Source organism: Camelina sativa, chromosome 8, assembly GCF_000633955.1.
Source record: "Camelina sativa cultivar DH55 chromosome 8, Cs, whole genome shotgun sequence".
NCBI classification, from domain to species: domain Eukaryota; kingdom Viridiplantae; phylum Streptophyta; class Magnoliopsida; order Brassicales; family Brassicaceae; genus Camelina; species Camelina sativa.
The window spans coordinates 24,139,596-24,164,788 of NC_025692.1; the positions used below are offsets into that span (position 1 = coordinate 24,139,596).

General features: G+C 37.9%; 6 protein-coding genes and 2 long non-coding RNA genes across 8 annotated transcripts; 3 read left to right on the plus strand and 5 right to left on the minus strand.

The window, feature by feature from the left end:
- Positions 1,173-2,597, plus strand: LOC104708293. Its single transcript, XM_019229058.1, has 2 exons — positions 1,173-1,304; positions 1,395-2,597. Exons 1-2 carry the CDS (start codon positions 1,245-1,247, stop codon positions 2,439-2,441), a joined length of 1,107 nt encoding a protein of 368 aa, XP_019084603.1. The 5' UTR covers positions 1,173-1,244; the 3' UTR covers positions 2,442-2,597.
- On the minus strand, positions 3,507-4,277 carry LOC104708294. The gene is made up of 3 exons (XR_002033140.1): positions 3,987-4,277; positions 3,761-3,841; positions 3,507-3,614 (listed from the first exon to the last, which is right to left on the minus strand). It is a non-coding gene; the product is annotated as an uncharacterized LOC104708294 (long non-coding RNA).
- On the minus strand, positions 6,694-8,877 carry LOC104708295. The gene is made up of 6 exons (XR_754754.2): positions 8,592-8,877; positions 8,349-8,422; positions 7,722-7,854; positions 7,391-7,638; positions 7,103-7,308; positions 6,694-6,990 (listed from the first exon to the last, which is right to left on the minus strand). It is a non-coding gene; the product is annotated as an uncharacterized LOC104708295 (long non-coding RNA).
- LOC104708296 lies at positions 13,881-14,728 on the minus strand. Its single transcript, XM_010424841.1, has 2 exons — positions 14,553-14,728; positions 13,881-14,445 (listed from the first exon to the last, which is right to left on the minus strand). Exons 1-2 carry the CDS (start codon positions 14,646-14,648, stop codon positions 14,068-14,070), a joined length of 474 nt encoding a protein of 157 aa, XP_010423143.1. The 5' UTR covers positions 14,649-14,728; the 3' UTR covers positions 13,881-14,067.
- Positions 14,896-15,742, plus strand: LOC109126002 (mitochondrial import receptor subunit TOM5 homolog). Its single transcript, XM_019228921.1, has 2 exons — positions 14,896-15,107; positions 15,465-15,742. Exons 1-2 carry the CDS (start codon positions 15,021-15,023, stop codon positions 15,546-15,548), a joined length of 171 nt encoding a protein of 56 aa, XP_019084466.1. The 5' UTR covers positions 14,896-15,020; the 3' UTR covers positions 15,549-15,742.
- LOC104708299 (glycerophosphodiester phosphodiesterase GDPD6) lies at positions 15,868-18,164 on the plus strand. The gene is made up of 8 exons (XM_019228919.1): positions 15,868-16,239; positions 16,354-16,535; positions 16,614-16,797; positions 16,892-16,966; positions 17,046-17,155; positions 17,236-17,454; positions 17,545-17,700; positions 17,792-18,164. Exons 1-8 carry the CDS (start codon positions 16,227-16,229, stop codon positions 17,966-17,968), a joined length of 1,116 nt encoding a protein of 371 aa, XP_019084464.1. The 5' UTR covers positions 15,868-16,226; the 3' UTR covers positions 17,969-18,164.
- On the minus strand, positions 18,027-21,042 carry LOC104708297 (replication protein A 70 kDa DNA-binding subunit B). The gene is made up of 10 exons (XM_010424842.2): positions 20,854-21,042; positions 20,479-20,628; positions 20,246-20,383; positions 19,978-20,155; positions 19,613-19,883; positions 19,295-19,522; positions 18,970-19,193; positions 18,721-18,881; positions 18,497-18,617; positions 18,027-18,403 (listed from the first exon to the last, which is right to left on the minus strand). The coding sequence occupies exons 1-10, from the start codon at positions 20,982-20,984 to the stop codon at positions 18,203-18,205; spliced, it is 1,803 nt and encodes a 600-aa protein (XP_010423144.1). The 5' UTR covers positions 20,985-21,042; the 3' UTR covers positions 18,027-18,202.
- LOC104708300 lies at positions 21,297-23,952 on the minus strand. The gene is made up of 3 exons (XM_010424844.2): positions 22,814-23,952; positions 22,407-22,726; positions 21,297-22,220 (listed from the first exon to the last, which is right to left on the minus strand). Exons 1-3 carry the CDS (start codon positions 23,448-23,450, stop codon positions 21,450-21,452), a joined length of 1,728 nt encoding a protein of 575 aa, XP_010423146.1. The 5' UTR covers positions 23,451-23,952; the 3' UTR covers positions 21,297-21,449.

Below are 25,193 nucleotides of genomic sequence, written 5' to 3' on the forward strand. Positions count from 1 at the left end.
TGGGTTGTTTTGAGACACTTGTTGCAATGTTAGGATTGAGGAATGATATGTATGGTATTTTGAGTCTTCTATATATAAAATTCTTATAAATTTAATTTCTTAGCTATATATATATATAAATCGATTTTAAAGCCACAAAAAAAGGGAAATATATTAAAGCAATAATATATAGTTATAGTTGACAAAACTATAGTACAAATATACTGCTACTATTAACTATAATATGCTAAATAAATAACGCTACTAATAATCTTAATATAACGATAATATGAAAAAACGATAATATGACGCTATTATAGAGCGACAATTAATAGCATAAGAAAAAACGCTATTGTATGTATCCACTCTAAGATAGCACCGGCAAAGACAGTTTACGAAATCGCTATCAAAACGATATAATAGTGTTTTTCGTGTGCTAAGAATACGCATATTTCTTGTATTGGTTCTGCTAAACAAAATACATTGTGCAAGCAAAACCATCAAGGCAATCCTCTGTGAAAAACTGAAATCAATATAATTTGACTCTAACAGCATAGTAAATAATTCGCAAGTCTACAACTGCATGCTGTTTTCACATATGACATAACCTATCCGTAAAACATGTTCATAGATTAGCAAGGTTAAGAAAAACACAGCCAACCAAAGCCTTTGAACATATGGTCACATACTCTTTAACTTCTTGAAAACATGTGATGTTTCTCTCTAGTCTTTGAAGAGAATGTCGTCATATGTCTGGTTTTGTGCCTTTGTACTGTCTCCACATTAAATTCAAAAACGGAACTCGGTTGGTTCCAGTTCCATTGGGAAATTGTATCTAAGATGCCGCCCATGTACTAAACTCCTCAAAGTAGGCACATTGAAAGTTTTCATACTCCTCAACCCATTCTTTAGTTAGTTTTTCTTAAGTAAATTTAATTAAAAATTTACTCATACCATATTGTACTGTTGATGATTTTGTGGGCTTACTCAATGCATGGGTCCACTCGTTTTTCTCTATGCTTTATTAGACTGAACATAAGAAAATAAATAAAGATACGAACCAATCTACAAAGGTAATTAAGTGTAATGAGTTTTGCAAGAAACGTAAGTGTAAGTTTCCTAGAATATAAGACTTGCTGGGTAAGGAAAATATTCTTCTTTATTTTATTTTACTGGAGGGCATTACTACCAGCTTTTATGTTCTATCAGCTTTTATTTTATATCAGCTAGGTTTGATTCGTATCTTCTATCACCAAGAATACACTATGAGATCTCTGCTTCTCGCCAGGCTTTGTCGTTGGAGGCAACCACCTCCGCTCGTAAATGTAAGATTCTCTTCTCTTCTCTTCGTTAGTTAATTGTTCTGTATTGCTTTCATCTTCTGCTCATGTCTGATCTTACTCTACACTCTGCAGAGACACCACCTCGGTGGTGTTCGATTCATGTCGGAAACCCCTCTCTGTCACATCGTCGGGGCCGAACATTGTGGATCTACTTCCCGAGATGGCGATGGCGGCAAACTCGTCATTGGCGATTACAGTCATGATGAATCTTCTTCTTATGGAATCAAGGTTTTGGAAAAGAAGGTGCCAATGGATTTGATGAAAGCAACGGGAACGATAGGAGCATCTCATGGCTGGGTGGCTACTTTGAGAGACGGCGTTTTGCGTCTCCAGGATGATCTCAACCCAATTGCTTCGGATTCAGACCCGAAGCGAATCTCACTACCTCCTCTCGTAACTCTGCCTCATTGCCAAACACAATTCGTAACCAACGTGGCCATGTCCTCCTCTTCTCCTGAGGACGATGACTGCATCGTGGCCATCAAGTTCCTGGGACCTCAGCTCAGCTTATGTAGGCCTGCGCGAAAAGAAAAGGTCGAGTGGGTCAACATCAGAGTCGAAGATCTAGCCTTGTTCTCCTCCAGAGTCATGTACTCAAAGAAGGATGAGATGTTCTGCATGCCTGGCTCTGGAGGCGCACACACGGGATCCTGGGATCTTGGAGAACATATGAACGAACCTAAGATACAGCGTTTGAGCTACTTTAAAACTCCTGTTCCTGAGTTCGTTCACTCAGAGTTGCAAATACTAGATTCGTGTAGCACGACCGAACACTTGGTGGAGTCACGACCCACCGGAGAAATGTTTCTGGTTAAGTCGTTCATAGAGAGAAACATGGAAATGGAGGGGAGAATGGAAACGAGGCATACAATGGTGTTCAAGCTAGACGAAGAGGGAAATGCTACATACACCGAAGACATTGGAGATCTCTGTATTTTCCTGTCCAAGTCTGAACCATTTTGTCTCAAGGCTAGCTTGTCTGGCCACTGCAAAAATACGATCTATTACATAGAGAACAACGAACGGGGAACATTTAACCTCAAAAATAAGGAGAAGGATCGTATCTTTATAACATACCCCGCTCCTTACTACATTCCACCTCAATCCTCCTCCTATTAGTAAGCTACTACGCTCTCTGCTTCAGTGTATTTGGTTTCATTTTTCTTTAAGGACTGTGGATATGGAAACACTCTGAATTCTCATCATGTACTCTACCTGCGCTTCCAAACAAACTTTCCAATGATGTTCTGTTTTGTATTGAGTCCTTATTTCTCTCCTTGTTCTGTTTTGTGTTTGAGATTAAGATGTTAGCTTCCAGTTCCAGATGATCCATCAAGTAAGCATGATGAGAAAGTTGAAACACTTATTGGCTGGTGCAATCCTCCCTCTAGTGGGTTGTGCTTTGCTCTGTTTTGTTTTCACATCTTATTGGCTACAAAATGCTCTGTTATGACATAAACCAATCCATCCGTAAAACTCGTTCATGGTTAAAAAAAACATGTTGCTAGCTTTTCAGTCAAACAAATGTTGACAAGCCTTTGAACATATGGGCACATACTCTTTAACTTCTTGAAAACGTCTGATGTTTCTCTGTGAACAAGTTTAACTTCTTGAAAACATCTGATGGGTTTCCCGCAAGTCCACCAAGTTTAACTACCACCACGCCACTAGGATTAGGCGGTTAGCATACAGTTGGTGCAGTCACATACATAGACAACATATAGCTTTACCAATGACAGATCATCAATAGAAAATCAATTTTCAATGAAGAGTGAAAAATTTGTTTGTTTAATTTAGTAATTAAAGGATATAGAATCTTTTTGTTTTTTCGTTTCTTGGTTAAAAAAAAATTATTAAACACAAATCATAAACAAAACACTCTCTCACTCAAAGCCGTGCATAAGGATGAATATAATTTGCTTCTTGTACACTCTCTCTGATTTCCTCAGGCACTCTTGTTTTTCCAAGGCTTGAGAACACCAACAATGATCACTGCAACCACAATAAGGAGGATGATAATAGCAATACACATCTATTTGACTATTTCCTTGAAGAGCCGTGTTTCCTGATTGCACATGATCTAGTGCATTTGACACCTAGATTTGCCAAGGTGTTATTCATCATTATCTCCTATTGCACTGCCTTTATGTATATATCAACTTTAAAGGTCAATATAAACTGTAATTTTGAAACCTTCTAATTTCAACACTCAGAGATACCAAATTACCTGAGATTCTAGGTTGTCAAGCATTTCTCCTTGTCCAACTACCAAAACCGCCATATTTAAGAAACCTGCAGAAAAGGGGTTAGATCTGTCTTTACGCGAATGACTCCATACAAATATACAATGAGTTCTCAGCCAAACAGAAATAGTTTGATTAGTAGATTGCATTAGACTCGGTACAAGAGATTCTGATTTATGAAGAAATCCAACATACTTGTTGCAAGTCAAGAAGTTTCTTTTCTAAGTCTCTGACAGCATCATGACTTTCTTGGATCTCCGCCAAGGTGTCCATTACCTGGGAGGAACATTTAACATCTTTAGCAAGATTCAAATGTTGGATTATTTTTATATATTCGCTCGTGGAACCTAGAACAAGTCGCAATCTCAGTTTAAAATAACAGTTTCCATATAATTTTGAAAAGTTATCTTTTTCTTCCTACCTGAAACTCAGCCATCTTGTCTTTCAACTTCTTCTTTTAAGGAACTGGAGCACATAATGAACCCTCATAAACGTCATACCACAGAATATTTACAGCACCTGTCTGCCAAGTTCTATAACATTTCAGATGGCTAAAAGCTGAACCCTGTTAGTTGATAATTGATTTTGGTTAACAGTTGCAACGTTTCAGTCTTAACGTTGCAGTTTGTGTTGTTACATTAGAGAGTTACAAATATGGAGAGTCACAGATCATTGTGTCTATTTGTTATCTATACAAATCAGTTATGTCTTTGATGTGAATAACAAGTTTCAGTTTAATAAAAGTTTATATATTTCATTCTTGTCTTCTTTAGAAAGAGAAGAGACAAAGTTCTCTTACTCTGTTTCACCTTCTCTCATTAGTCTAACAAACCCTACCCTAAAAACAAGGGGATCAGTATAAATTTTCTTATTGAAGAAAAAAAAAAAAGAATGCTCACAGTGTCGTTGCTGTTTTTCTTTTAAAAAAAAAACACAGAGGATCTGAGAAGCCACAGAATCATATATATTTTAGAAAGGAACGCTAACAATCATTGTAGACAGGCTGAAATGACGGTTCTCTATCTTATTTTGATTAAGTGTACACATTCATCCTATATATTGCACCTAAGAAAACAAAGAGGAAATCAAACATACTAACTGTTGTTTCTTTAGAAGCCTACTTAGCTTATAGTGTTTGCCAATCTCTTGAACCTAAGAAAACAAAGAGGAAAACAGACATACTAACTGTTGGTAAAACACTAAAGCTTAGATGTTTTGCAGAAATCAAGATTCATTTTCAAATTCACTTCCCAAAATTCCCCTACTAAAGCTATAAAGTCGAAAATCCAATGCCATTGACAAGAAACTCTTACACGTTCCGATAGCTTATATGACCACAATTTTTCACTCAGTGGCATCCTACTCGAAAAGTCATTCAGTCACTTGATAAAAAGGTGTACACCAAAGCAGAAGCCAATACTGCACTTAACCATATAACAAAGCTTGATTCCTAAATTCAAAAGGATTCGTTTAAAGACTTACACGGCTAAGCAATCACAACATCACACTAATTAAAACCTGATTTTTTTTGCCGAAAACAAGATTCAAGAGACAAAACTGAAATCCAAAATTCATCAGCTAATTGTTATCTTGACAGCCTTGAAATTTAGATACGAATGCTAAAGTCGAAACGCGAAATTCCAATGCCATTAATGGTGAAACTTATTGAAAGTGCAAGAAAGGTAAGTGTAATTAAGTTTCCTAGAATCTAAGACTTGGTAGGCAAGAAAAATATTAATTTTATTTAATGGAGGGCATTATTACCAACGATTCATTTCTTTTTATCAGCTAGGATTTTAGTTTGAATATCACTATGAGATCTCTGATTCTCTCTAGGCTTTGTCTTAGGAGACAACCACCTCAGCTCGTAAATGTAAGATTATCTTCTCTTCTCTTTGTTAGTTAATTGTTCTCTATAGCTTTCTTCTTCTTCTGCTCATGTCTGATATTACTCTGCACTCTGCAGAGACACCACCTCCGTGGCGTTCGATTCTTGTCGGAAACCCCTCTCTGTCACATCGTCGGGGCCGAACATTGTGGATCTACTTCGAGAGATGGGGATGTCGGCAAACTCGTCATTTGCAATTTCAGTGCTTCTCCTTGTGGTTTGAAGGATTTTCAAAATAATATGCATAAGGATTTTATTGCTCGTGGTTGTGGGAAAGAGGTTTTGAAAAAGACTGCCAATGGATTTGTTGAAACCAACGGGAGCGATAGGAGCATCTCATGGGTGGGTGGCTACTTTGAGAGACGGCGTTGTGTGTCTCCAAGATGACCTAAACCCTAGTGCTTCTGATTCAGACCCGAAGCGAATCTCACTACCTCCTTTCGTAACTCTGCCTCATTGCCAAACCACATTGGTAACCAACGTAGTCATGTCCTCCTCTTCTCCTGAGGACGATGACTGCATCGTGGCCGTCAAGTTCCTGGGACCTCAGCTCAGCTTATTTAGGCCTGCTCGAAAAGACAGCTCGGAGTGGGTCAACATCAGAGTCGAAGATCCAGACTTCTTCTCCTCCCGAATCATGTATTCAAGCAGAGACAAGATGTTTTGCATGCTAGGTTCTGGATGCTCACGTTTAGGATATTGGGATATTGAAGAAAAACACATAGCGTGCGACTTGTATTTTCCATACTTACACGAGTTTCTGCAATCAGAGTGGGACCGGATGCTTCCATATTGCAGGACCGAACACTTGGTGGACTCACCCACAGGTGTAACTTTTTTGGTTAGGTGGTACACAAGACGCTTCTCATTCGGGTGCGTATATTCACAGCGTTTCTTTGTGTTCGATATATCCCGGAGATGCGAGTATGATGATTCGACTTATCATGATTCGGCTATCTTGACTTTTGATATTGGAGATCTCTGTATTTTTCTCTCCCACAAAGGTGAACCTTTCTGTGTCAAGGCTAGCTTGTATGGCCTATCTCCAAACTTCATCTATTTCTTGGGCACCCATACCTACGGAAAAATTAATATCTGGGATAATACCATGGTTCGTGATTATGAAATGGTTCAGAGAAATGCCATTTACCCAGCCCCTTACTTCATCCCACCTCAATCCTAATTCCGTTTTAATGTTATCTTGATGTCTTAACTTGTTCTATAATGGAAATTGAATCTCTCTTGCCAAAATTTATCTACTTTCTTTGGAAAAAACAGTCACTTTAATAAATTGTTGTTATGTGGTGGAGTACTTTTGAGCATCACAATGGAGTTTTTATCTCACACACACACACACAAATTAATTAAGGAATCTGAATACTACATACCGACTTAAGCTTGAGAACTCGGAAGTGTTGGAGCCTCTTTTTGAGTATACGGGTGGGTAAGTAAATTCCACCAGATCATGTACACATCTCTTAGATGTTCAAGAAAGAAGACGAAAGTGTCTACTGTCTGCATGGTATGGAATCTGCAACTGAAGCGAACAACCAGACTAGTATAGTATTAAAATGACAGAAAAGGATTACTGTTTAGATCTTTTGACTACATTTTTGCAAAGAACTGAGTTCAGACTAACAAAAGCTTACGTTTGAGACATTGGAACACAAAGAGATTTGTCAGGCTGAGGCAAGAGAACCTTATTAGACACTCGGATTGATAACAAACAGCCTCGACATTCGCCTTTGTCTTGTCAGCTAAAGTTACATATATCCCTGCTTTGGGATCATCTCATTGTCATTCCTCCTTCTAACGCTCATGGTAGGAGATACACTTTGAACGACACCAATAACATCTGGAAATGAAATAACATTGAAGTCACTAAATAGCATCATAAACCAAAATTTTAACAAGAAGAAACAGGAAACAGCTCTTACCGATAAGGTCTTTCTGATTTACGTACTCATCAATGGGTACAAAAGTGAACTTTATTTTCAGGGGTAAACATTTCTTCGTCTGAACCTCTGAATTCTCATTTAGAGTCGTCTCATAATAATTAAACTGCTTTTTAGCAAAGCTTAAGCGATCCCCTGGATATATAGTAATAAACCTATCCCATCTCAAATCTGTCACAAAACTACTTGTTTGTAGCTGCGTTAAACATGGTTGCCTGAATCTGTGTTCCCTGGATTACCATAAACAAAGAATATCAATATAACCACATAGACATTAAAAAGGTTACTGTAGTGGTCTCTAATGTTCAGGTACCTTAAAAAGAAGGAGCGTTGAAGAAAAATCCATGAACACCTGCGGATCGTTTAGATAAACTCCTCAAAGTAAGCAAACTGATAGTGAAAAACTATCTCCACACTGGCATATGCGGATCGTCTTACAGCCAAATCTTCAAGAAGCGGACAAATAGTTAGGGAACTTTTGAACAGATTCGCGCAAACAAAACACAAAGCGAAAGAGTGAGTCATGTTTATTTTATGTTCTCTTTTGATAAGCTAGGTTTTGAATGGCGTAGTAGGGAGACATAAAGCCACAAACTTGCGCCAAAAGGTGAGCACTTTACAGATTCAAGGAATCGAAAGAGACATTCAGATTTCATCCTTGTTGGAATAAAACACCACCAAAACTATTCAAACCACATCATAAAAAACGTTCTTGAAGATTGTTAGATAGCTTACAACACTAACGGGTATTGCTAAGAGAAACAAAGACGAAGAGACAATAAGAACAATGTTGGACACTGAGCATCTAGTAAAACAAAAAAAAAGTCAAGCAAGCAAATGCAATTCAGAACAATTATGAACACAGAAAGAAACGGTTTTGTTTGTAAATTAAAATCAACAAAAAAAAAAAAAAGGAAAAGGCAGAGTCACTCTCACTTACTTCATTCGAAGGCCATGAATCCAACCATCAAACTCTAAGAACCGATCGAATTGGAAGAATTTTAGGCAAGTACCCTGCAATCGAAGACACAGTCTCATCATCCAAGATTGGAGTTTAAAATTGACCCCTGCCTAGGTGCCTATCACTCTGACCAGCCTAAGAAAGATTGAACTCTATCACCTCATCTCTCTCAATCCACGTAACGAATGATAAGGGTTTCTCAAGGAACTTTTCTTTGTTTACCTGTAACGGCAAACGAGCTCGAGAGAAACACACCGTGAGACGCCATGCCCTCCTCCATCCATGAGGCTCCACCGCGCTTCCTTTCCTTCCTCTTGAACCCTAACCATATACATGCCGCGGCGCTTGGTTGGAGCAGAGCAGGCCGGCCACTCGGCCTCAATCGCGCGCAAATCGGAGACGGAGACATTATTTCTCAGTCGCCGATCGTTCAATACATTGTTTTGTTGGCCGTCAAACTCATCTTCTCCACCGAATCTGGGAATCGGGAGGAGCTGGGAATTTGAAAACTGATGATGATAATGACGACTAAACAAAACCACTTCAGTGACCAACTTTGTTTTCTAACCGGTACGGTACGGTTCAATTTTTAATTTGTTTCCATTTCGATTTCCTTGCATACCGGACCGGGAGTAATATAACTTTAATTTCATTTGGATTTTCTTACATGTAACTTAAATTTTATCAGAGTTTGGATTTGTGGAATAAAAACAACTTGACTCTTTCTTTATTCATACCATGTAATTAATAAAACATACGACATAGATAATAGAGAACATTACAATATAGTGAAATTTAAGGATGAATATTCGTGTAGAAAAGATTTGAAAATCATTTAATCAATGTATTTTCTATGTTTTCCTATATAAATTCTTAATTTTGTTAGCTACACACTGTAATTTTTATTTATTGTGATAGAAATATAGAAGATTTTATGAAGATTAGTTGCTTTATTCATTTGCCTACAATTCAGGTATAAAATATTTTATGGTTTGAATGTGCATCTTAATAATAGCTACTTGCTAAAATCAAGGTTAGTTACTTTTAAGGAAGTCAGTATGATTGTTGAAGAATATGTTTAAAAGATTTTGATGGGAAACGCAAATTATTTTAAAATTTTGAATTAACCATTGGACATACCAATTTGGTGGGATAATGGTCTAAGAAACAGTTTAGTAATTATATATATTTGATTTCGTTTGTTTTTAAAAATTGGATTAGAAGTAATAGTTCCAATGGGCTTTGTGCTCGATTCAAAAATGTATATAGAATTTTCATATTATAAAAAACGTTTTGTTTGTTCTGGTTAACTGCTATTTTAGTGTGTTAGTATTTTTTTTTTTTGTTACAATTCATCTACACAATCTTTAGATTTTGTAAGTATTTTTTGTATAAAAATATACAGTGGCATTTTTTTTGTAATACACCACATGACAGTGAGATTATTTTGCCAACAACATTAATTAAATAAGTATATAGAGATTAATTAACTTCAATGACCCAAACATATAGTATACTATTATTATTATACGTTTTATATAGTGTATTATTGATATTGTCGTTGTGTTGTCATTCAAATTAAGACTTGATATATAACATAACTACATACTAATATAACTATAATTTATACAAATTTGACGTAAACATGTTAATGACTACGGTAAATAAAAATTAATGAGAACGGATTACAACATAACTTAAATCTAACATTCTATCAAAAATTGAAATATATATATATATATATATGTATGAGACAATAATAACCTTAATAAGTACATTTCTATCAGTTTTCCTCTATCTCTACAGCAATATCTCTTGACTTAGTATTTGATTTTGACTGTTCTCTCCAGATATTTTTATTGTTATCATGTGAATTATTTATCGGTGAATATTAAGCATAAGTTGCATGTTAAAGTTGACCATTATTGCGATAAACATGTTTTTCTTTTTAATACAAGATGATGCACATGAATGGGTGGATACACAAGCAGCTAATAGCCATGGAAACGATCAAAGACAAGGACGTACAGTCCCAATTACATCAAGATGGGTCAAACCAAAACCAGGTTATATTAAATGTAACTATGATTGCAAATTTTCTCCGAGTGGGATTGTTCCTCAGGCCGGATGGATCCTACGTGAGGAAGATGGATTTTATTACATGAAGGTTGGTCGTCGTGGTAAAGGGGAAAATTTTAGAAGGGGAGTTTCAAAAGCCTTTATTCTAGCAATGGAACAAGCTTGGAGAGAAGGTCATCGGAAAGTCATCTTCGAAGGTGATATAATCAACAAGTCGCATATTTTGGTTAACAATCGAACAAGAAACTTCTCGGTGCATAATTGGGTTCGAGAGGTTATATATATTTCATGGTATAATAAGTTTACAAGTGTGGAGTTTCAGTGGACAAAAAGACTTAATAACAAGGCTGCAAAAGAACATTCATGAGGTTTCCGTAATAGACCCACGAGAACCGCTTCCTGAAGCCGTCAACGTCCGTTTTGAGTCTGGTCAGATCAAAAGGATTCATGTCTCTAGTCCTTGGCTCCCATCCTTATGTAGTTTTTGTAAGAAGGTTGGTCATACAGTCTCTCGATGTTCGAAAGCTCCGCCTACCTGCACCTCCTGTGGCTCGGTCAAACACGAAACTGCAGCATGCCCTCGTGTTAAAAAAGAAAAGAGCCAAGGCAAACGCCCCATTCAAAGCCAACTACCTTTGGTGGGTGCAAAAACATCCAGTCCCCCTCTCAGTACTGAGCCCCAAACCTCTCCACCCCAAAAATCGAAGGTTCAAAAGCCAGTCGTGGAAACAGGGGCACCCCAAATGCATGTCTCCTCTCTGCCCGAGGTAGGAGAAGAATCTCGTTCGGTTGTGAAAGCTCAGGAGCAGAGTACAGCTACCAATGAGAGAGTCTCTGTGCGTCAACCAACGGGTGCAAATAAAGTCCCTGCTTCTTTGGCCAGAAGGACGCATGCTATTGGTTTTGATGACGGACAGCTCTGTATAGACTTGAGAGACAATCTGTTTGCTCATCTGTCTCCAAACCAAAAAGAGGTAGGAGATGTGTCCTCTGATTCTGCATCAGATAATCTCTCGGAGGAGGATGACAATCCACAAGAAGAAGAAGATCGTTTTTTGAAAGTTGTCTCCAAAAAAATGCAGAGGAAGAACCTGCGACAGATCAGGGCGGGAGGCCCTTTAAACCTCTAATAACCCCATTCCTTTATGGATATTTTTTGTTGGAATGTAAGAGGGTTTAATGATAAAATAAAGAGAAGAAGTTTCCGGAAATGGTTGAAGCATAATCAACCGCTTTTTGGTGGGCTTATAGAGACCCATGTCAGCCAGCAGAATTCGCAAGCTATAGTATCTCGCGGGTTCCCAGGCTGGAATTTTGAAGGAAACTACGAGTTTTCTGATCTCGGTAAGATATGGATCCTCTGGCATCCTACTGTTCAGGTATCTATCCTTAGCAAATCTTTGCAAATGATCACTTGCCTCCTTAAGTTACCCTATGTTCCTCAGCAGATTGTTGTATCAGTTGTATATGCTTCCTCGACTTGTTGTGCATCGAGAAAGGTCTTATGGAATGAAATAGTGGATCTAGCAACTAATGTAACAGTAATTAAGTTTCCTATAATCTAAGACTTGGTGGGCAAGGACAATATTCTTCTTATTTAACGGAGACTACCACCGTTTCTTCACCTTTATCAGCTAGGGTTTTAGTTTGTATATCTTCTTATCTCCACCAAGAACACACTATGAGATCTCTGCTTCTCTCCAGGCTTTGTCTTAGGAGGCAACCACCTCGGCTCCTAAATGTAAGCTTCTCTTTTCTCCGTTAGTTGATTGTTCTTCTTCTGCTCATGTCTGATATTACTCTCCACTCTGCAGAGACACCACCTCCGTGGCGTTCGATTCTTGTCGGAAACCCCTCTCTGTCACATCGTCGGGGCCGAACATTGTGGATCTACTTCCAGAGATGGCGATGTCGGTAAACTCGTCATTGGGGATTACAGTAATGAATCTTCTTCTTATGGAGTCAAGGTTTTGGAAAAGAAGGTGTCAATGGATTTGATGAAAACAACGGGAACGATAGGAGCATCTCATGGGTGGGTGGCTACTTTGAGAGACGGCGTTGTGCGTCTCCAGGATGATCTCAACCCAAGTGCTTCGGATTCAGACCCGAAGCGAATCTCACTACCTCCTCTCGTAACTCTGCCTCATTGCCAAACACAATTCGTAACCAACGTGGCCATGTCGTCCTCTTCTCCTAAGGACGATGACTGCATTCTGGCCGTCAAGTTCTTGGGACCTCAGCTCAGCTTATGTAGGCCTGCTCGGAGTGGGTCAACATCAGAATCGAAGAACCTGAATTCTTCTCCTCCCGAGTCATCTATTCAAGGAGAGACAAGATGTTCTCCATGCTGGGTTCTGGAGGCGCACACACGGGATCCTGAGATCTTGGACTGCATATGCACAAACCTAAGATATTGTCTTTGAGCTTCTTTACAACTCTTCCTGAGTTCTTTCAGTCAGAGTTGCAAATACTAGATTCGTGTAGCACGACGGAACACTTGGTGGAGTCACGACCCACCGGAGAAATCTTTATGGTAAAGACGTTCATAGAGAGAAACATGGAAATGGAGAGGAGAATGGAAACGAGGCATACAATGGTGTTTAAGCTAAACGAAATGGGAAAAGCTACATACACCGAAGACATTGGAGATCTCTGTATTTTCCTGTCCAAGTCTGAAGCATTTTGTCTCAAGGCTAGCTTGTCTGGCCACTGCAAAAATACGATCTATTACATAGAGAACAACGAACGCGGAACATTTAACCTCAAGAATAAGGAGAAGGATCGTATATTTATAACTTACCCCGCACCTTACTTCATTCCACCTCAATCCTCCTCCTATTAGTAAGCTACTAGGCTCTCTGCTGCATTAGTGCATTTGGTTTCATTTTTCTTTAAGGATTGTGGAAATGGAAACACTCTGAATTCTCATCATGGAAAATGGAAAAGAAACTTACCAGTGATGTTCTGTTTTGTATTGAGTCCATATTTCTCTCCTTGTTATAGCGCTTTGAGAATAAAATCTATCATTTCGTTTTGTGTTTGAGATTAAATGTTAGCTTCCAGTTCCAGATAATCCATCCAGTAAGCATGGTGAGAAAGTTGAAACACTTATTGGCTGGTGTAGTCCTCCCTCTAGTGGGTTGTGCTTTGCTCTCTGTTTTGTTCACATCTTATTGGCAATCTACAAATGCTCTGTTTTCACATATGACATAAACCAATCCATCCGTAAAACTTGTGCATGGTTAAAAAAACATGTTAGTAGCTTTCTGTGAAACAAATGTTGACAAGCCTTTGAACATATGGGCACATTCTCTTTTAACTTCTTGAAAACATCTGATGGGTTTCCGGCATGTCCACCAAGTTTAACTACCACCACACCACTAGAGTTAGGCGGTTAGCTTATGAGTTTTATAAGTTACACACTACACCAGCTAAATTCAAAAGGTTTCTCTTGGATTTCTATATATGAAACCAATTTACATAGAAAAGACAGAATTGAGTTCAAATACACATAAGAATCCCCATCATAAAGTATTCATCTTAAACGGATAAAAAGTCTCTTGCTACACGAGTCAATTTGATCACAAAAAAACCAACCGGTTTTATCAAAACACCAATGCTAATCAGATTTCTGCAAATTGGAGACAAAACCAGAAGCAGCGAAAGCAGCAGAGCCACCAAGAACAGAGACCAAAGCCACAAGAACCTGAACCACCACTTCCCAAGTGTAATCTTCAGGAACAACATAGGCACAAACGGGTCCAAGAAGGAGCAAACCAAGGCTCAAAGTGAATAGCGTCCCAGGCGTTTCAAGGTTAGTGGCGGCAGACAGAACGCCGAACTCCTCGGCTTTGGTAAGCAATCCAAGACGCTCGATGGTCGACAGAGAGAAACCCGACTTCTCTGCTAAAGACAATAGCCCGGCTTTCTCGGCTTTGGTCAGAAGCTTGAGCTGCTCAACTCTTGTCAGTAGTTTCACCTGTGGAGTCGTTGTACTCTTATCACACCCAAGAAACATAAACATACAAAATTCAATTAGATTTCGGAAGATATTACAAAAAAGAAGAGGGATCAAATCAATTCTGAATTGTGTGTTACGTTTACCTTCTTTGAGGATATGGTTCTTGTTGTAGAAGGTGAAGGCTTCTTGTTCGCCATTGAATGCACTGTTAAAGACGAACAGATTGCTTTCGCCGCCATTTTCTAAAATTCTCAAAGCTTTTCTTCAATGGAAGAAGAAGAACCACACCAAGGGAGCTTTGTAGATCACACGAGCTTTGAGATCGGTAATAAGATTGTGTTGGACACGTGTCTTTTTCTGGTTGGTTAGCTCTTCTCCGGTTGAAATCAATCCAAATCACTCCGTTTTTAACCGGTTAGTATTTTTTTTTTTTTATTAGTAAAGGTTAGTTTCGTAATTTATCGAACCCTAAACCCTTAACAGAATTGGAAGTGACCGACTAAAAAATTTCCCGATCCCAAAATCGACCCCCGTTTATTAAAAGCCCTAGCTTTGTCTCCGAGAGACCTAGACGATCAAACAAGTTTCGATTTTTTTTGGTAGCAGCAACAATGGCGAACAATGTTGTATCATTCGACAAGCTTAAAGCTTTCTGGCACTCTGAGGTTCACGACGAACAAAAATGGGCCGTTAACATGGTAAACAACTTATCTTACCTTTACCTTTACCTTTACCTTTACCTTGTCTTCTTTTAGGTCTCGATTGAGCATCGCAGTCGATTTCTCTTGTATGTTTCGGAACTAGATCACGCGTTTTCGATTGAAACGATGCTTGAATGTTTGTTTAGGGTTTCCGAATTGAGACTAAAATTTTGATTCTTTTTGTATGTTTCGAGATGCCAAATTAGTTGTTGTGAGCTGATCTTTATATTTATGTGAAATTTTGTGTTCGGATCAGAATTTGGGTAAGAGATTTAGGGTTTACCAATCTCACAAGTCCATGTTTGTATCAGAATCCTCATAGGAAATTTCTTTTTTTTTGTTTTTTGGATGCAGAAACTTCTGAGAGCACTTGGGATGTTCGCAGGAGGAGTCTTCCTCATGCGTAACTATGGTGATCTCATGGGAGTTGGAGTTTGAGAAGAATGGAGAGGAGCTTCTCTCTCTCTCTCTCTCTCTTAGTTTATCAATTTGTCAGCTCTTATATTTCTACTCTAGAATTGGTGTTACTCGTTACTGATTTCATCTATGTGATAAGATTTTCAAGATTTGTGTCTTGTGTTTTTCTCTGTCTGGGATTCTATAATATATGCTAAAGAGTTTATTTTTCCATATATACAAACAACTTCTGAATTGCGATATTATCATCGACTATTTCATTCAACCATAGACGTTTTTTACAAAATTGGATATCCAAGCAGTTTACATACGTAGTTAACAAAAGGATCAGAAAATAAGAACAGAGATGCTTTCTTAGCATTACAAACTGCAGCTTCATTGCATTGTTCTCAACTTACCTTGTGGTCTGCATCTTTTTATCACCGAATTAAGTTTATCATATCTGTCTTAAGATATCTGCACTTACTCTAAAACTCTCTTAGTAAAAATATTCTTTCAAACAAGGATATGCTGCAATCGAAACCAAGAGTTTACTTACCTTATATTTGATATCTCAGTGGAATATTCCTACTTTTGCTGATTGGGTTGTTGCGACTTTTTGGCAAAATCTTTTACCCCTTGAGATAAGCTGGTCTATCTATATAATGTTTGGATGCATGCAGGTTTGGTAGTTGGAGGAATTTTCAGCTCTATTGAGTCATGGGCTTCAACTGTAAGTGTCAAATCTCCAATATGATAGAGTTCTTGGGATGTTACTAGCTAAACTTGGATTGTTTCTATGTCTAAAGATTTCCAATTTTGATTCTTCGTTTAAGCAATTTTACAGATCTTCTACCGTTGCTTTTACTGTCATTGTTGGTTGCTGATTGTGCCTCAAGGCCATTGTATCGTCTCCCAAGTGAAGCAAAACATGCAACCAAGAAACCTCTTCAGACTTCTCGTCCTTATAACCTTGCACACAGAGGATCAAACGGAGAGTTCCCTGAAGAAACTGCTCCAGCATATATGGTACTGGATCTCTATACAAAAGTTTATACCTTTACACTACTTTAGTCCCGGTTCTAGAAGGTTGTTTTTTGATTGCAGAGGGCCATTGAGGAGGGTGCAGACTTCATAGAAACAGATATTTTATCATCAAAAGACGGTGTTCTGATATGTCATCACGATGTTAATCTCGATGATACAACCGATGTTGCAGACCATAAGGAGTTTGCTGACCGTAAGAGAACTTATGAAGTCCAAGGAATGAACATGACCGGCCTCTTCACTGGTAAATCCAGTAAACATCTCTTTTGTAATAATACAATTTTTCAGGGTTATTTATTTCAAATTTTAACGATGAGACTGAACATGCCCAATAACAGTTGACTTTACTCTCAAAGAACTGAAAACACTTGGTGCAAAGCAGAGGTATCCTTTCAGGGATCAACAGTACAATGGTAAAATCTTTTCTGGTGTTACACATTTTGAGATGTACTGTTGCATAATGAATTCTAAACGAGTTATTTGGTATCTCAGGTAAATTTCCGATTATTACCTTCGACGAGTATATTTCGATAGCACTGGATGCACCTAGAGTAGTTGGGATATATCCAGAGATCAAAAATCCGGTTTTCATGAATCAGCAAGTAAGCAAACCATAATCTTAGCTTCAACTTTTAGTCACTAAATGGAGAAGTCGTTATATGGTCTTTGGAAACTTCTGCAGGTGAAATGGGCGGATGGTAAAAAGTTTGAGGATAAGTTTGTGGAAACTCTGGAGAAATATGGATACAAAGGCTCATATATGTCTGAAGATTGGTTAAAGCAGCCAATATTTATTCAGTCTTTTGCAGCAACTTCGCTTGTTTACATTTCAAGCATGACTGACTCACCAAAATTGTTCTTGATCGACGATGTCACTATTCTAACAGAAGACACCAATAAGGTCTTTTACATATTTACTTTCTTCCTCTCTAGTTTTGTTTTCAAATCAATAAGAATGGCTTATATATAAGATATATGAATGTGGACGCAGACATACGCGGAGATTACATCAGACGCATATTTAGATTACATTAAACCATATGTAATTGGGATTGGTCCATGGAAAGACACAATTGTTCCTGTGAACAACAACCGTCTGATGACACCAACAGATTTAGTAGCAAGAGCGCATGCGCGTAATCTTCAGGTATGTGTGTAGGACTTAGATAGAGTTCTGTCTCGATCTTTCATCATCGATTTGTTGCATTAAACTTCACTTGAGTAATGTTTTTTGCTAGGTACATCCATACACATACCGTAATGAGAACCAGTTTCTGCATTTAGATTTTAATCAAGACGCATATCAAGAGTATGATTATTGGCTCAATAAGATAGGTGTTGATGGTTTGTTCACTGATTTCACCGGAAGTCTACACAATTACCAGGAATTGAGGACTCCTTTGCCACAGCAATAGTGACTCTCCTTAGTTGGATTTGTTCTTTTATTTGCATTCTTAAGCTAGCAAAATTTTGTAGAACCCTTGGAACTTTTCATGTTCTTCAATATTATAATAAATTGCTTCCACTTTTTCCAAATAGCTCTCAGAACTGATAGTTGCAACACTTACAAAGATTTAAAAGTCAATTCTCTTATAACATGAACTAATTTAACCGACTGCAGAGAAACTTAAACATGCTTAAGGTTAGAATTACGGAGATGTCTTGTTCTTGGAAATGTCTTGGAGCAATAATCTTGTTTCAGCAGCAAAGTCAATTGGACAAACACCCCTTACTGTTATCCTCTGCCTCTTCTCACTGTTATACTCTTGCTGAGAAACACTGATCCGGAAGAGATGAGATGACCAAGTAGTCTCTTTCAGTTTTGTCTGAAACTCATTTACTTCACCTTCCTGGAGAAAACCAACATAACATCGTACCTAACATCAGAACCTGGATAATCAAGAATGTGTTCTTAAAGGTTTAAATTGTTTTAGTCTTCTTACCTCTGATTTTAGTTTATCGAGTTCATCAGCTGTGCAGCCAATAATCTTCTCTGCTTCATCATTGAATGCAGAAAACCAAGCTTCACCCGTTGAGTCAGAGACTTTCACCGCCATTATATACCTGATCATACAATAAGTAAACATGATTAACGAGGAACAGAAGAAAAACAAGCTCTAATGTTTGTTCTTAAATAGAACTTTTTTGAATTTCACTGTCATCTTACCTTAAACTGCATTCTTGATCCTTTTTCTGACAACCTTCACACCAATAACCAGAGTCCATTGCTTCAGTCACTTTCTTGTTACAGGTCTTGCAAGCACGGTACCACATTGTTTGGTCTGGCTTGATGAAGCTTATGTAAGCTCTAGTACTGAAGAATACAGGCTGCAATACATATTCAAGACACATAACTCAACTTTTCTGTCTCTTAGATCTTAATATGTAAATAGATATGTGAAAGTGTTTCAAGTACCTTCTCTTCGCCTAAAGATGGGTTGCTAATGATGTGAGAAAGAGAAACTCTGTCAGAATACATGGATCTTGATCCATTATTGGCAGGAGAACTCATCCCAGAACCAATGGCAGACATAGATGTCTCTTTACCTTCAGAATCATACCAAGATTTCAACTTGGTAGCTTCTGGAGAATCAGGATTTATCACCACATTGCTTCTGCTGATCGTAGACAATGAAACACCTAGCAAAATAGGTTTACATCAGCAACTAGTTAAAAAAAGGTCAAAAAATACCTTGAAAATAGGTTTACATCAGCAATTTAGTATAAAAGTCAAAATTTACCTTGAAAATCTCCAACTTTGAGAGACTTAATAGCGATAACAGGGTGATCATCAGCCATGTCTAGCAGTTCTTGGCCTATGCCAGTTGCTAGATCATTCCAAAGGGACACCACAACAGTTTTCTTTGTCTCGTCAGCTAAAGTTATATCCCTCTTTGGGATCATCTCATTGTCATTTCTCCTTCTAATGCTCATGGTAGGAGATACACTTTGAACAACACCAATAACATCTGGAAGTAAAATAACATTGAAGTCACTAAATATCATTATAAACCAAATTTTAGCAGTAAGAAGAGTTCTATACAGGAAACAGCTCTTACCGATAAGGTCTTTCTGATTAACGTATGTACCCAACTCATCAATGGGCACAAAGTTGAACTTTATCTCAGGGGTAAACATTTCTTCGTTACTAGCTTCTTCAACCTCTGAATTCTCATTTAGAGTCATCTCATAATCATTCTGAACGGTCTTGAACTGCTTATTAGCAAGCTTAAGCGATCCTCTAGATATATAGTAAACCTTGCCCATCTCGAATCTGTCATAAAACTTCTTTGCAGCTGCGTTAAACATGGTTGCCTGAATCTGTGTTCCCTGGATTTCCATAAACAAAGAATATCAATAAAACCACAGAAAAGTCTAAGACAATAATAATGAGAAACCATAGAATTCATCAAAGCAGCCTTACTTCCTCATCAGTTAGTTCCACATTAAACACACATCCTTCTCCTCTAGCATTGTTGTAAGTTCTCATGACTCCTTTGTTTGTGACACGAACTTTAATGGTCCAACTCCCTTGATAAGGGTTCAAGGACACAAGCGGATGAACCCTCCTGGTCATAGCCATTCTTGCAGCTGGTGCAGCACTACAAAAAAAAAGCCACAGAGGTTGGTGTAAAGCAACATTCACAAACAACTCAATCAAAGAATATGAATCCACAAGAAGGCTCACTTACTTTCCCCTTTGCTCATTGATGATCTGTGAAGCTGATCTAGCAACAAACTCCTGCTTAGGTTTCAACACTATGCCAGTGGACTTAATCTCTGAGTCAAGTGCAGAAGCAACAGCCTCACATTTTGTTATAAGCATATATCTGAAAGAGGAACATCGAAGACAAAGATTAGTTTTTGTTTTATTTCACAATCTTGGACCATCAAAGAAGCTATAAGAGATTACTATTATTATTACTTTTCTTCTGATTTGCCTGGAATATCATTAATGGTATAATCAAGGAGACGAATGAGACCCAGATTCTGAATCTTTCCCGAGACGATATCAGATGTCAAAGTCGCTGGTAACATTGCTTTCATCTTCGTCTTCCCGTCATTAGCACTAAACCTGGAAAAGAAAAAAAGAAAAAATAAAATCACACATGTCAAGCAACATAGATACTTCATCGAGCCCTCAAAATCAAGACTTGGCAAGACTCTAACAAAACCCAGATCTGAAACCCTAATCTAATCTACGGCAAGAGGTATCTTATAAACAAATCAAAAGAACCCAGATCGATTACATACTAGATCTAGAGAGGTCTGTTATATAAAAGGAGGTTAAGAAACTTACGTATATCGATTGCCAACGGCCTTAAGATCTACGACCTGGACGACGATTTGGGGTCGAACCGAGGATGAATCAAGGGATTGATTCGATAAGACTGTCGCGATACCATCTTGTGTCACTGCTGAGTTCTCCATTTCTCTCTATCTCTCTCTTTCTCGAATACCCTAAATTTTAATTCAGTGATAAAAAGGAAGAAGAGTGAGAGTGGTTTTGTAAAGTAAAAAGCTTTGCGCGGGAGCTATTAGGTTTTTGGTTAATTGTTCCCGCCCATCTTGCTTGTCCTGTTTTCAAAACTTCACCGCCTCTTCTTGTCTCGTTTTTGGTTTATTTTGGCGCCTCGTCTCAAACCCTCTCCTTCAGTTATAAGGTTTCGACCCAAACTTGTTGGTTTCGTCACAAATTTAGCTTTGAAACTGTTCTTTGATATGTATACAATTCACATTGAATTCGACAAAAACATATTTTTCTTCGATTTTTCCAGTATGTTTGAATCTGACATGATAAGTTGTACCAATCTTTTACATATATCTATATATACGTACACACACTAAGTTTACCAATTATGAGTAATAATGCTTTTCTTTTTTTCTTTCTTTTTATTATCGATGCTGTTCTGTTTGTTCCATGAGAAACAGCATCTTCTGAGCATTCAACACAGCAGAAGACCCTTGTTTTGTTTTCTCAACAATCTGTTTTATCAGATGCTTCTCCATCTCATCTTCTTCTTCTTCTTCTTCTTCGTCGCTCAGACCAAGTAGATCTTGCAACCTGGAGAAATTCACATCCTCTGATGTTCTTGAGGAGTCCTTTATGTATTCTTTATGGCTCCAAGGTGAACTTTTGCTTGTCAAAGACAATGAAGATTCTTCTTGCCGCTCATTCTCACATTGTAAATCATCTTCTTCTGAGTAGTCGTTTATATCCATCAGCTCCTCGTAAGATTCGTTGAATGCATTTAGTGCTTCCCCTGCTAGATTCATCACCAGAGGTTGGATTTCTCCAGGATTATGATTCTTCTCTCCAGAAACTGGAAGATTTGTGTCTCTCTTGTAATTCATCACTTCATGGCTTTGCCAAGTTCTTGACAGTGGTTTCTTCTTTTCCTCTGATTCCACGACCAGCTGTTTCACTCTACTCTCGCTCTCTTGTAAGGCAACCTCAAGTTCTTTTATCCGTCTTTCATACCGTGAATTGATTACTCCGAGCAGACGCAAGCTTAACTCACGAGGCGAGACTATATAGTTTCCTGATTCAGGTGTGGAACTGCCACTCCATTCCTGCTTGGACTCAGTTTCATCAAAACGATGCCTTTCAACCTGATCATCTCTCAGCTCACCCTCTGCAAATTCTTCTTCAAAATCTGGCTCCAGCTGCACAATTGGGAAACAAATTACCACATGAAATTCTATAGATGATTAAACAATGGCTACTCTTAAGATCAAATATTTGTTTACTGCAGCGGGATAACTTCCAGAATGAACAGACATGATCGACCAAAATGGGGCAAGAATTCAGTGAAACAAAGGAAAGAGCAAAAGCTAGAGTATAAAGCTCACCTCAAAGATATCTGGGAGTTTTGTCTCAATGTTGGAAGATTTTATGTTGATCTCCAGCCTTTCAAGTTCAGCTTCAAGTTCTGCTTCAATTTCACTTATAGATTCTGAATTCTCTGCTGTCTTTTCATCACCCTTGTGTAAATCATCTTTCACTGTCAATGAGTCTTTTGTCTTAAGATCATCTTCTAAATCCTTTACCAAATTGTCTGTCTGCTTTGACTCTACTCTGACCTTGTTTAGTTCGGTCTGGTTTGCTACAAATGATGACATTATCCCAATTGAAATCCCAATGCATAGCAGCATCGCTGCATCATTTGAACCTGAAAAAACAAATAACATATTTAAGTCTTCTCCTTTGTTAGTACAAACAAATCTTACATTTCTAAAAAGATAGCAAGGAAGTTTACCAATCCCATGATCTGATCTTCTACTAGCGCTCTTTGCATTTCCAACTCCCCTCTTAGCATACAGAACTGAAGATTCCAACTTCCTAAGCTGATGAGGAATCCTGCATTCCAGAACACGCTGGCTAACAGAATCTCCAGTGTTATTGCTAATCACTTTTTTACCATCAGTAACAAGCAAGGGCCTCAAAACTGAGCCACCACAAGGTGATGGAAACGGGCTACGCATATATTCCTCCATGGACAAATTCTCTCTATGTAACCGAGACATTACGCTCCTCTCCATAGAAAAAGGCTTGATATGACACTGATTTCTCCTAAGAAACGCTCTGTTCCCAAAAGAACCTGAACGAATCTCATCATTACTTCCCAAATACTCCTCATTACTCGAAGCTACTTCCACTCCATATGCATTGCCACATTCAGATAGATCAAAAGTTTCCCCATTTAGGCAACCCTCAAAGTTTTCTTCATTTGTTGGTTTCTTGACTCTTACCAATTGACTAGCCAAGCATCTCGGAGATTCTCTCTTCACATTAGTCAAACCTTCAGAAGAATATTTACCTTTTGATGATACATTTTGCAAATGTTTGGTTATATTTCCTGTAGCAGCAGTAGCTGCGATTAACCAAAGATCCATTCCCTTCTCTCCGTGTCCTAAACAATCAAGAGAGCACTTGGATCCTCTCTAATCCAGCTCCATAAACATTGATCATCATGAAACGAACTCACTCCCAGCTTTTAGGAATCAAATGCTCAGCTTTTTGATTACGAAGAAAGACGCTATAATAAGCATAAAAGCTACCGCACCTACTATGTTAGAACATAAGAGAACAAACCCAAATTCTCAAACTTCAACAGGAAAACTCAGAAACCCCAAAAACCGTAATGCATCATACTATGCGGAAATCGAAGTACTGAGCAATACCAATTGGAGAAACCCAGAAAAAAGCTTGGAACTTTCGAGGAGCAGAGAGAAGGTGATGAAGCAGTAATCAAAGAAATAAAGAAGAAAAGGACAAGACTTTGGAGCTTTGGAGAGTACAGCAATGAATAAAGTGGAGGAGAGAGAGATTAAAGGAAGGAATTGATCTTCATCTTCAATATCATTATCATAGGCCGGCAAGTTAGTGAAGAAACCGTACGAGCCACCAAGGGTTACTTCTATTTCTTCTTCTTCTTCTTTCCCCCAATTAATTTGGGTCAATGTCATCCGGTTTGCATCGGTTCATTTGGTTTTCCAATTCATCTGTTTTAAATAATAATTAAAAATAGTAATCGGCTTTAACTCCATCAAACTTAAAAATTAAAATCTTAACTAAACAGTTTATTTATTATTATTTTTTATTTTTTGGTTTTTTATTAATCATAAAATAAAATTAGCTATTTAACAAATTCTATTATACATAATCTTGTATTATATATATATATATATATTTTTTTCGTGGAAAAATAATTTATATTGATGAAATGGTATAGTCTGAATACAATTGTTGCATTAGCCAGGCAGGTGGTCTAAAGCATTCAAAATAAAAAATGTTATGAGCAACACTATTACAAGATCTTTTACAAAAAACATATTGAACAAAATTAAACTGTGTTTCCCACCATCTGATGTCGTCAATAATTCCTTCTATGATGATGTCTTGGTGAGTGTTGTGAAGTATTTTTGTGAGTAGTTGACAGTATCCTTCAAAACAAACGGAGGTATGTCCCTTTATCCATGATTGCTGCATTGATGCATTGCTGCCAATAATGATTTTGCTTCTGCTTCTAACGGAGAGGTTGCTGTTCTAAGTTTTTGTGATCCCCAGCCTTTTGAGATGTCATTTTCGTCCCTAACTATTCATCCTCCTATAACCTGATTAGTGTATTTGTCAAAAGCAGCATCGTAGTTACATTTCACTATTGATGCCACTGGTCTCGTCCAAGTTGTCGGATATTGTACTTGATGTGTTAGTTCTGTAGAAGCTTGTGGGTTGTGAAGTAACCAGTCTTCAACATCACTTTTAGCTCTGTGTGAAAGTACCGTTGGTTGAACTGTAAGGCCTTCAAAAATGTATTTTATTTCCATAAATGCCACATTATCCACATCGGTTGAAAGGCAGTTAAATCAGTCATTTCACCCATATTTTCCATGTCCAAGAAGGCTTTTAGGATTCTTTCACTATCATAATTCATCGATAGAAAGATATCTATAGGTATGTTGGATAGGTCCCAAACCTCTTTAGCATAGTAACAAGAAAACAAAATATGATCAATTGTTTCATCACCTTGAAAGCACCTTAGGCATACTGGGTCGAGGTTCTTTCCTCTAGTGTTTAGTCGAGTAATTGTTGGTAAGGATTTGGACATCATTCGCCAGAGAAAATGTTTTATTTTG

Excerpts from the sequence above, each read along its gene's own strand:
- LOC104708293 (XM_019229058.1), top strand. The coding sequence starts at position 1,245 with ATGAGATCTCTGCTTCTCGCCAGGCTTTGTCGTTGGAGGCAACCACCT. Across the intron at positions 1,305-1,394 it reads AACCACCTCCGCTCGTAAAT|AGACACCACCTCGGTGGTGT; the intron begins GTAAGATTCTCT and ends TACACTCTGCAG.
- LOC104708296 (XM_010424841.1), bottom strand. The coding sequence starts at position 14,648 with ATGGCGGCGAAAGCAATCTGTTCGTCTTTAACAGTGCATTCAATGGCG. Across the intron at positions 14,446-14,552 it reads GAACCATATCCTCAAAGAAG|AGTACAACGACTCCACAGGT; the intron begins GTAAACGTAACA and ends GGGTGTGATAAG.
- LOC109126002 (XM_019228921.1), top strand. The coding sequence starts at position 15,021 with ATGGCGAACAATGTTGTATCATTCGACAAGCTTAAAGCTTTCTGGCAC. Across the intron at positions 15,108-15,464 it reads AAAAATGGGCCGTTAACATG|AAACTTCTGAGAGCACTTGG; the intron begins GTAAACAACTTA and ends TTTTGGATGCAG.
- LOC104708299 (XM_019228919.1), top strand. Across the intron at positions 16,536-16,613 it reads AAACTGCTCCAGCATATATG|AGGGCCATTGAGGAGGGTGC; the intron begins GTACTGGATCTC and ends TTTTGATTGCAG. Across the intron at positions 17,156-17,235 it reads CGGTTTTCATGAATCAGCAA|GTGAAATGGGCGGATGGTAA; the intron begins GTAAGCAAACCA and ends AAACTTCTGCAG.
- LOC104708297 (XM_010424842.2), bottom strand. The coding sequence starts at position 20,984 with ATGGAGAACTCAGCAGTGACACAAGATGGTATCGCGACAGTCTTATCG. Across the intron at positions 20,629-20,853 it reads GCCGTTGGCAATCGATATAC|GTTTAGTGCTAATGACGGGA; the intron begins GTAAGTTTCTTA and ends TTTCTTTTCCAG. Across the intron at positions 20,384-20,478 it reads CCAGGCAAATCAGAAGAAAA|ATATATGCTTATAACAAAAT; the intron begins GTAATAATAATA and ends TTCCTCTTTCAG.
- LOC104708300 (XM_010424844.2), bottom strand. The coding sequence starts at position 23,450 with ATGGATCTTTGGTTAATCGCAGCTACTGCTGCTACAGGAAATATAACC. Across the intron at positions 22,727-22,813 it reads AAGATCAGATCATGGGATTG|GTTCAAATGATGCAGCGATG; the intron begins GTAAACTTCCTT and ends TTGTTTTTTCAG. Across the intron at positions 22,221-22,406 it reads AACTCCCAGATATCTTTGAG|CTGGAGCCAGATTTTGAAGA; the intron begins GTGAGCTTTATA and ends CCAATTGTGCAG.